Source organism: Drosophila rhopaloa, unplaced genomic scaffold (genome assembly GCF_018152115.1).
Source record: "Drosophila rhopaloa isolate 14029-0021.01 unplaced genomic scaffold, ASM1815211v1 contig_155, whole genome shotgun sequence".
In the NCBI taxonomy this organism is placed as follows: domain Eukaryota; kingdom Metazoa; phylum Arthropoda; class Insecta; order Diptera; family Drosophilidae; genus Drosophila; species Drosophila rhopaloa.
The window spans coordinates 11,107,716-11,117,838 of NW_025335034.1; the positions used below are offsets into that span (position 1 = coordinate 11,107,716).

Sequence of the window (10,123 nt, forward strand, 5' to 3'; positions counted from 1 at the left end):
AATTTCTTTAACAACGTCAACTGTAACTACAACAACAACTGCAACAGTATCGACTGCTCGTTTAATGACATCATCAGCTAGCAGCGCAAATATTAATACGTCTGCCACTGCGCTGCCCGAAAAACAGAACAAAACCAATGAATGTACTAAGCCGGCTGTGCAGACTGGTATGGATCGCTACATCCAAATCAAAAGGAAGCTGAGCCCTCTAAATTCTCAACGCAAAATAACCCGTAACAATGCTAGCCTAGCTGGAATAGAAATGCCCACGAACTCAAACCGATTTAAAATCTTGGAAGACGCCTATGACGTTGAGGCGGCCGAATCCACTGAAGTCGAGAAAAGGAAGCCAAAACCTCCGCCTATTTATATTCGAGAAAAAAGTTCCAATGTTCTTGTCAACAAAATTATCGAGCTTATTGGAAAGGATAACTTCCACATAATACCTCTAGTAAAGGGCAACATCCAGGAAACAAAGGTTCAAATGAAGTCTGAAGATAATTACAGAGTATTATCGAAATATCTTTCCGAGAATAAAAAGAACTTTTACACGTATCAGCTAAAAAGTAGCAAGGGCCTGCAAGTCGTACTTAAGGGCATAGAGTCCGACGTAACGCCTGCAGAGATAACAAAGGCGCTTCAAGAGAAGGGATTTAACGCTAAGACAGTCTTCAACATCCTTAACAGGGATAGAAAGCCGCAGCCACTCTTTAAGGTTGAGCTCGAACCAGAAAATAAGCCCCTAAAGAAATACGAAGTGCACCCCATTTACAATCTTCAGTTCCTGCTGCACCGCAGAATTACAGTTGAGGAACCGCACAAACGCAATGGCCCGGTACAATGTGCGAACTGCCAAGAATATGGCCATACAAGGTCATACTGTAAACTGCGCCCGGTGTGTGTAGTTTGTGGAGATCTTCATGACTCCGCACACTGCCCAACGAGCAAAGATGACTGCAACTCGAAAAAGTGCGGCAACTGCGGTGGCAATCACACTGCTAACTACAGAGGCTGCCCTGTTTACAAGGAGCTGAAAAGTCGCATCCACCAGAGAGGAACTGCCGCCCGCACCCAAAATAAACAGATGACAGCTTCCAGATCAAACCCTGAAGTCTTCTTCTCGACTGCAGCCAGATCCTCACTAGGACCCTTAAACTCTGATAAAAATGTGACTTACGCAAGCGCTTTAAAATCAGGACTGGCTAACCCTGTCTCAAAAAGTTCATTTCTGCAATCAGCATACCAAGAACCGAACACGGCTCAGCAGCAACAATTCCCGGAGCAGTCAAAAAGCAACTTCGAAGATATGATATACAGCCTGCAGCAAAGCCTTACGGAGTTTATGTCGTTTATGCGCACAACTATGCAAGATTTAATGCGAAACCAAAATCTACTGATTCAAATGCTGGTTTCACAACAATCCAAATAATGACTTCCCTAAGGATATCTACGTGGAACGCTAACGGCGTCTCACAGCATAAACTTGAGTTAGCTCAATTCCTACTCGACAACCATATCGACGTAATGCTGCTTTCAGAAACACACCTTACAAATAAATACAATTTTCAACTACGAGGTTACTCATTTTACGGAACAAATCATCCAGATGGTAAAGCACATGGTGGGACTGGAATTCTAATCAGAAGCCGTATTAAGCACCACTATCATAACAAATTTGCTAAAAATTATCTACAGGCCACATCTATAAATATACAAACAAATACTGGCAACCAACTTACACTAGCCGCCGTATACTGCCCCCCTCGCTTCACCATAGCTGAAGATGAGTTTATGCAGTTTTTCAACTCACTAGGAGACCACTTCATAGCAGCAGGGGACTACAACGCCAAGCACACACACTGGGGATCACGTCTCGTGACTCCAAAAGGAAAACAGCTCTATAATGCAGTTATAAAAGCCAAGAACAAGCTGGACTATGTTTCTCCTGGCAGACCAACATACTGGCCGGCAGACCCAAGGAAACTACCCGATTTAATAGACTTTGCAATTACCAAAAACATTTCTAAAAATCTGATAAGCGCCGAATGCCTCTCGGATCTTTCATCGGATCACTCGCCTGTCCTGTTTATTCTTCTCCGACATCCAGGCGCATTGGAGCAATCGTTTAAATTGACATCTCAGAAAACCAATTGGGTTAAGTACAAGAAATACATTAGCTCACACATTGAGCTAAGTCCTCATCTCAACGATGAAGCCAACGTAGACAGATTTGTTAATACACTGGAGTCTGTACTCGTCTCTGCAGCTCGAGTTTCAACACCCCAAACTACAAGTACACAAAGCAACCAAAAGAAGACAAATCTACAAATAGAACAGCTCGTCCTCGAAAAGCGACGCTTACGTCGAGAGTGGCAACTCCACAGATCACCATCTGCTAGGCAAAGCTTAAAATATGCCTCACGTCAACTCACAAAAGCTTTACAGCAAGAAGAAGCACATGTCCACCGACGCTACATAGAGCAATTGTCAACATCTAGCACAAAACACTCACTATGGAGAGCTCACCCTACTCTAAGCTCACCGAAAGTAACCGTGATGCCTATTAGAAACCCCACAGGCGGCTGGGCGCGCAGCGATGCAGACAGAGCCAGCACGTTTGCCAACCACCTTAAAAATGTCTTCAAACCAAATCCTGCCACTAGTGCGTTCACCTTGCCGACTTTACCACATGAGCCTCAGCTTCAACATGAACCAATTGAGTTTCGCCCAAACGAAATCGCTAACATCATCAAAAATCAGCTGAATCCGAAAAAATCCCCGGGCTGCGACCTCATAACTCCCAAAATGATCATTGAGCTCCCATATTGCGCCGTTTGCACTATCACCCAGCTTTTTAATGCCATCGCAAAACTAGGCCACTTTCCAGTGAGATGGAAAAAGTCAATTATAATAATGATAGCAAAGCCAGGAAAAGACCACACAATTCCCACGTCGTATAGACCTATAAGCCTACTCTCATGCTTATCTAAACTCTTTGAAAAATGCGTATTGATTCGGATAAACACATACCTAAGAATCCAGGAAGGAATTCCGTCACATCAATTTGGGTTTCGTGAAAAGCACGGAACAATTGAGCAGGTCAACCGGATAACATCAGAAATTCGGAACGCGTTCGAAAAACGAGAGTACTGTACTGCCATATTTTTAGACGTCTCTCAAGCATTTGATAGAGTTTGGCTAGAAGGTCTAATGTTCAAGATCAAGACAATGCTCCCCTACAACACCCATAAGCTTCTAGAGTCTTACCTCTACGACAGAAAATTTGCTGTTCGATGCAACACTGCTATAACTGACGATTTCACTATTGGAGCTGGAGTTCCTCAAGGAAGCGTGCTTGGGCCAACATTATATGTCCTCTACACAGCAGACATCCCAACAAGCACACGACTAACAACATCTACGTTTGCTGATGATACAGCCATTCTCAGCCGCTCAAAATGCCCGATGCAAGCAACTGCGCAGCTCGCTCTTCATCTGGTCGATGTAGAAAAGTGGCTATCAGATTGGCGAATTAAAGTGAACGAACAAAAATGCAAGCACGTTACGTTCACCCTGAACAGGCAAAACTGCCCGCCGCTCATGTTAAACCATACTCTACTCCCGCAAGCAAACGAAGTGACATATCTAGGAGTACACCTCGACAGAAGACTCACATGGCGCCGGCACATTGAAGCCAAAAGAACACACCTAAAGCTAAAAGCCAGTAGCCTTCATTGGCTTATCAACGCTCGGTCTCCCCTTAGTCTTGAATATAAAGTCCTGCTGTATAACTCGGTACTAAAACCTATATGGATGTACGGCTCTCAGTTATGGGGGAATGCCAGCAATAGCAATATTGACATAGTCCAGCGAGCTCAGTCGAAGATCTTGAGAACAATCACCGGGGCACCGTGGTACGTTCGCAACGAAACCATACATCGCGACTTAAACATTCTACCAGTCAAAGAAGTGATCGCAGAACAGAAGGAAAAGTACTTTACCAAGCTATCGTTGCACCCTAACCACCTGGCGAGAGGTCTTACAAGGTTGATCAACCAATCACGCCTTCGTCGCAATGACTTACCCACCCAGCGACCGACTTGAGGCACGCGCAACCAGAATGCAGTCTTATTATACTGTTAGTTAAATTTTAATGTTAAGATTCGTAAACTTATTGTTAGTCTCAAAATTAAGAGAAGATTCAATAAATAAAAGCAAAGTTAAATAAAAAAAAAAAAAAAAAAAAATGTATTTTTACTGTAACAGCGGTAATTTTGCCATTTTTTTTATCCATGCTTGCTTTATGTAATCCTTCTTTAAAAAAATTTCGCAAGCAGTTGAACTGGCTTTAAATTGGTTATCGCTACGTAATGTAATATCTAACACTAGCTGTTAATAATTGTTACTGTTCAATAAATTGATGGATGGACCATTTTAAACTGTATAATTGGCTGATTTTACATAAACAAATATTGGTTTATGTTTAAGCAGAAGGGATTCTGTGTCTGACTTGCGAGATTTATTGATAAGAGCGCTTGTACGAGTTTTGAATTATAACTACAGAAGTAATCTCTTACTTACTTAAAAACTTGAACAAAAATATATCTAGTGTTAGTTACAGTTTTTACAGTTTCTGTTAGTCAAACAAGAAAGAAATACAGGGTGCTTGTATTATTGCCCAGTGCAATATCCCCTGCGGGTTTATTAAAGGTTTTATAATTTGTGGTATTAATTGGTTTTTAAATTGTTTTTTTTGGTAATGGCCCATTTTTCGAGTTAAATAACGGTTGCTAAGCCCAATACAAATTGCATATGTCACAAATCTGAAACAGAAAGATAAAAACAATATTGTTAGCCAATAGAGAATCCATCGGTCTGACAATTTTTCGAAGCAAAATAAACACTTAATAAACAGTTTGGGAGGAAGCAAGTAATACAAGAAATTGCTTTTATATTTAAAATATTTTCCCTACTTCTTTTTTTTTTGTTTTCCCCCAAATTAATTGTTTGTTTTTCTTACAGCAAATTAATTGCAAACGCTTGACAATTAAACGCAGGCTGCCTTTGGGGGTCGTCGTCATTAATGCTAATGCGAAGGGAGGTGCTGAAGGGCTTTAGGCCCCTCTGCCGCTGCCAGCGTCTTCGTGGACGCATTTGGAGTTGTGTAAACTTTGCAGCGACTAAAAATACTAAATACAGTCTCGTTACACGCTGAGGAGCGCCCGTTTTGCTCGCACCCGCTCGCCATCCCTTTCGCACACCAGTCGCATGATGAACGCCATAATTACCGTTACGTATACGCCACCATTGCAATTTTTGTTGCTGTAGCCGATTGGTGCTGAGAGCTAAAAAAAAGGAGATGGCAAGTGCATAGCTATGTCTCGTTCTCGCTTTGCGGCAGAACGGGTTTTTCTCTCGCGAAGAGAGCGCAGCAATGAATTGGTTGAGGGAGGGAGAGCAAGCGATACGTAGCCGACGAGCGCGAGAGGGATGAAAAGAGTGAAGTGGAAGAGGAAAGGCGGCAGAGAGCAGAGGCAGAAAAAGAACTGAAGAAATATCGACGTGTCTAGTTAGCAAACCAATCTTCAATCTAGTTTCGAACAGTTGACTGCGAAGCGTCGAGTTGAGAGGTCCTACGCCATTGGATCAACGTCGTGTTGTCGAACCATTAGTGTTAACTTATCAGAATAAAATTACAAGAAACAATATCACGCAGAGCTGTCTCCGAACGTCAGTAACCGCTTGCTTGTGTAGTGATAAAGCCGACTAAAAAACAGTTTAGTGCTTCTTGACAAGGCGAAACTACCGGAAACCCCAAGTGTTGCAGCAAACCTAAATGCTCTGTCCTCCAACAATGCGTCCGGCTAGTCCCGCCGAATCCGAAATCTCCGTGGGCGGAGCCCCCAGCCCGCTGCCCACGCAGCACCATCCGAATCAGCTGCAGCATCCGCGGGCCAGCACCATCGATCTGCTGCAGCAGCAGCAATTGCTGATGCAGCACCATGCTGCGGCCGCGGCAGCAGCAGCTGCAGCAGCCTCTGGACTCAGCCGGAGTGCCGTCGGCAATCTGCCGGAGGATTACTTCCAGCCCCTGAAGCGTCTGCGCATGTCCTCGTCCTCCTCGGAGCCACGTGACCACACGCCTAGTCCGCCGCCACCAGTTCCAGAGTCCCAGATTAACACCACCAAGTCGGCCATCGAAGGCGTCAAGAGCTTCTCCATTGCGGATATTCTGGGTCACTCGGAGAAGCAGCGCGAGGAGTCAGTTTCGCCGACTCCCAATTCGAACCTCCTGGCTCCACCCGCTTCCCGGCATGTGGCCTCATCCGGCGGACTACTACAGCCTCGAACGGAACCCCTCGAAGTTCATCCGGCTGCAGCTGCAATGCTGTTGCCCGGCGGACAGATTGTGCGGCCGTGGGATCATCTCCTGGGTCCGGCCATGCCCGTGCGCCCCTTTATCCCCTCCGCTCTACTGCACTACGAGCAGCGCCTGGCCCTAGACTACCACCGCCAGCTGCAGGAGCACTTCAACGCCCAGGCCCAGCTGCTGCGCCACATGGGCATGGATATTATTCCGTCGGAGAGTGGGTCGGACCGCTCCAGTTCGGCGGCCAGCGACTGCTGCTCGCCGGAGATAGCCAGGGACTCGGCGGCCGCTGCTGCCGCATCCGCTGCCAGTGTCCGCCGAAGCCACAGCCCGCAGTCAACGGCTCAGGCCGGAACCAGCGGAGCCACCAGTGCGTCCAGCCCATCGCAAGGAGCGGCCGGACCAGGAGGAGCGGCGAGTAGTGCCAGCAATGCGGCCGCCGTTGCCAAGGCCAAGGCCAACGGGACTCCTCTGGATGCACTTTTCCAGATGACCACCAAGGATTTTGACGAGTCACAAGGTAAGCATCTCAAATAGATTTCTAAAATTAAGAAAAAATAGTTTTTCGAGTTATAAAACATTTAATTGTGGCATATATGAATTTACGCGAGTAAAAGCTTCTAGTGTGTCATTGTTTTGAAATTGGTCAGCTTAATGTTAGGCTTATTATGATGTTTGCCGTTTATCAATCGGCAAATTCAAATTTCGTTTAATTGAAATAAATGATTGTATTCCCCCGTGTGCCGCCATTTGGAGTCTTCTGTTATGTAAATTTCTGAATCGATTCGATTTCGGGCTTTTAATTAATTGGCAGCATGCGCCAGTGTCAGACAGAAACAAATGGAACAAGTTGTCGATAAAATACCGCTTACTCATGGAGAAAAGAATTTTGGTCTTCAACTTTGGTTATATGGTTATCGGAAACGAACTCCATTGACTGCATTTGGCTGGTAAAGTCCCTTCTCCCCGTCATAAAAGTCAAATTGTTACTCATACAAGGGCATTTGGTGGGCGTTTTGGTACTGTCCGCACTCCACTGTGATTTCATGGCAATTAATGCTTAATTGTCCCGGCTGTCTACATTAGAATATTTGTGTAGTCGTGTCGATTCTGCATCGATTAGCAACAATTAGCTGGCTGGTGCATTACCTAATCGAGTTTTGCTGTTGCGGCTCCTCGCCGAACAATTAACATGCCGTTTCCATTTGTTACTACTCAATATTAATGGCTGACAAACTGTAGCCCCGGCTATAAAGCGGGTTTAAGTCTAGTCATAAACATGCTTTAAAATACATTGAACGAGCGATTAGCGGAGACACTTGATCGTTGTATAAGGCTGTACCGAGTTGACAAAATACACATATTACTGTTGGTCATAGATTGTATAACTCGAAGACGAAATAAGAAAGAATTGAGCCGTCGTTTGTCTATCAGCAGTCCATTGAAGGAAGTATATACAGGGCGATAGCAGCTGTGAGGGTATGAGATTCTATTGATTTATGAGAAGTGCAGAGATATAAATCCCACATATTGGTAACACTCCAGAGAGTGGGGGTACCTTTACATTGAAAAGTAATGTACACTTTTCATCAACTCATTTTGTGGTTGTATCAACTGGTTTTATTTTTTCTCCGTAAAATAAATGCCAGACGTTTTGTCGCCTTGGCTGGCCAAATCCTAATTGCAATTCCCAGTACTCGCGCCAAATTAAAACATAAAATCCCTGCGGCCAACTGTTGCTTCGAAGGTTCCTCGAAAATCGATCAGGTTTCCCTTGCACTCTAAAACATATTAGACAGGCAAGACTGACAATCCGACCAAAACAAAACTCCCCCTTACCAAGGGCGATATTTATGCCTTGTAAGTGGACACCTGAGAGAGAAAAGGATACCCAAGTGGCCTGTTCATTTCCCTTTCTCCAAAGATAAGTCATAGAAATTACTTAATGAGCCCCGATAAAAACAAATAAGAAAAAATAGCTGCAGATAAAAAAGAAGAAAGGCTAGGAGAAATGGAGGCGGCAGTCAAGTGCCTAATGGGTTTTGGGTTACGAAACGTGCTCGAGATAACAAATGACCAAATTATGCATCTCGAATATAAAACGGTTTTACCCACACACTCCGTGGAGTTCGTTTTCATTCGGTTGGAGGGCATTTAATTAGTTTTTAATGTCGATCTAGTTTGTTTGACAAGCAATCACAATGGGTGTGAAGCCATCCGCCGGCGAACCGGTTGGCCAATATTCAATAAGTTAATATTTATGCTGATGATCGCGACCTGAACGCTGATCTCCGATCGCTTTGATTGGGACCGCATATGGGATTTTGCACCAGGAAACGTTATGCAATCTCAATCAGCGCTTTAAGTGCGGGTCAGTGGCTCATTAATCAAGCCCTGGCTACAAGTACCACTTAAAACTGATTTGTAGGTGTCAATAATTATTATAAATCACACTACAAACGAGACAAATGAGCAGCTGCCTTGCATAAGGCTGAGAAAGCTGTGAGCGTCATTAGATTTACCAAGCCAACGCCCACAACTCGCGCAATCAATCAACTTGAAATTATACACTCCAAGTCGAGAGCAGAGCTCTGCGATCTGAAATCTTAGAATTGCTACTGCAATTGCGATTGTATTCACAAAATGTATCAATCACGGCACCTAAATCAACACTCGCCTTGTCTGGCTGGCAATTAAAACCAAAAGCACAGTCGCTTGTTAGTAACCTGTTTGCCGATTGCCAGGCATCTCGGAATTAATCGTAGAGGACCCACAATTGGATTAAACAACTTCAACAACATGTGTTATTTGAGAAAAATGTTTTTGCAAAAATGTATGCACAATTTACTTAAGTGTTTAAACAGCTGCTTATAATTAATTAAATTGAAGTATTTTAGTTAAAGAACTATATTTATTTACTTGTCTCTACTTTTTGTTAAATTTTAGATAAATCCCATTTGGACATCTTCTCGAACCGGCCGCAGCCGAAGAAGAAGCGCAAGTCTCGTACCGCCTTCACCAATCACCAGATCTTCGAGCTGGAGAAACGATTTCTCTACCAAAAGTACCTGTCGCCAGCAGATCGCGATGAGATCGCCGCCTCTTTGGGATTGTCTAATGCCCAGGTGATCACTTGGTTCCAGAACCGCAGGGCCAAGCAGAAGCGTGATATCGAGGAGCTGAAAAAGGACTTTGATAGCGTCAAGGTTTTTTCCGCCCATAAATCCTTTTTGGAGAATGTAAACGATCTGAGCATTCTGAAAAAGAAACCAATGCACGAAGCGGATATGGTGGGATTGGCCGCTGCAGCGGCCGCTGCCGGAATGGTGGTTCCTGTGCCAGGATCCGTTCCAATGGGAGGGGCACCGCCCAAATGAGATGATGGCCCGGTGCGCACCGAACCGCCAAGACAACCTAATGATTGGTACAGAAAGTGAGCAACGAGGAGTCGAGTATTTTGTTTAATTTTGAGTCGAGTGCCAGGGAAGTTGGGAACTTGATTTTCACCCAACGGATTTTCCCCGAGCATTAGACGGCCAAAGGAAGTTCCAGGACACACCTAGCAGCTTCCAAGGCCAAAACAAAGAGGGCAAAGGCAACATTCACTGCCAACCCCAAAAGGAGAAAAACCAGCCAGGACCAAGGCCTCTATTTAGGCCCATTAAACAAGCCATAACAATCAAAACCGGAAAAGAAAGTGGAAATGGAAGCAGTCAAAACAAGACGTTGGCTCCAAAACCAGGATCACATCGA

The 10,123-nt window shown here is 44.5% G+C and overlaps 1 protein-coding gene across 1 annotated transcript; it reads left to right on the forward strand.

Moving 5' to 3' along the window:
* Positions 1–5,625: 5,625 nt before the first annotated feature.
* On the forward strand, positions 5,626–10,123 carry LOC108041874 (homeobox protein HMX3). The gene is made up of 3 exons (XM_017119929.2): positions 5,626–6,680; positions 6,777–6,890; positions 9,317–10,123. Exons 1-3 carry the CDS (start codon positions 5,837–5,839, stop codon positions 9,745–9,747), a joined length of 1,389 nt encoding a protein of 462 aa, XP_016975418.1. The 5' UTR covers positions 5,626–5,836; the 3' UTR covers positions 9,748–10,123.

Bases quoted from the DNA above. Each gene is read 5' to 3' on its own strand.
- LOC108041874 (XM_017119929.2), top strand. From the start codon at position 5,837: ATGCTCTGTCCTCCAACAATGCGTCCGGCTAGTCCCGCCGAATCCGAA. The intron at 6,681-6,776 runs GTGTCCGCCGAA...CGGCCGGACCAG, and splicing joins TGCTGCCGCATCCGCTGCCA to GAGGAGCGGCGAGTAGTGCC. The intron at 6,891-9,316 runs GTAAGCATCTCA...GTTAAATTTTAG, and splicing joins GGATTTTGACGAGTCACAAG to ATAAATCCCATTTGGACATC.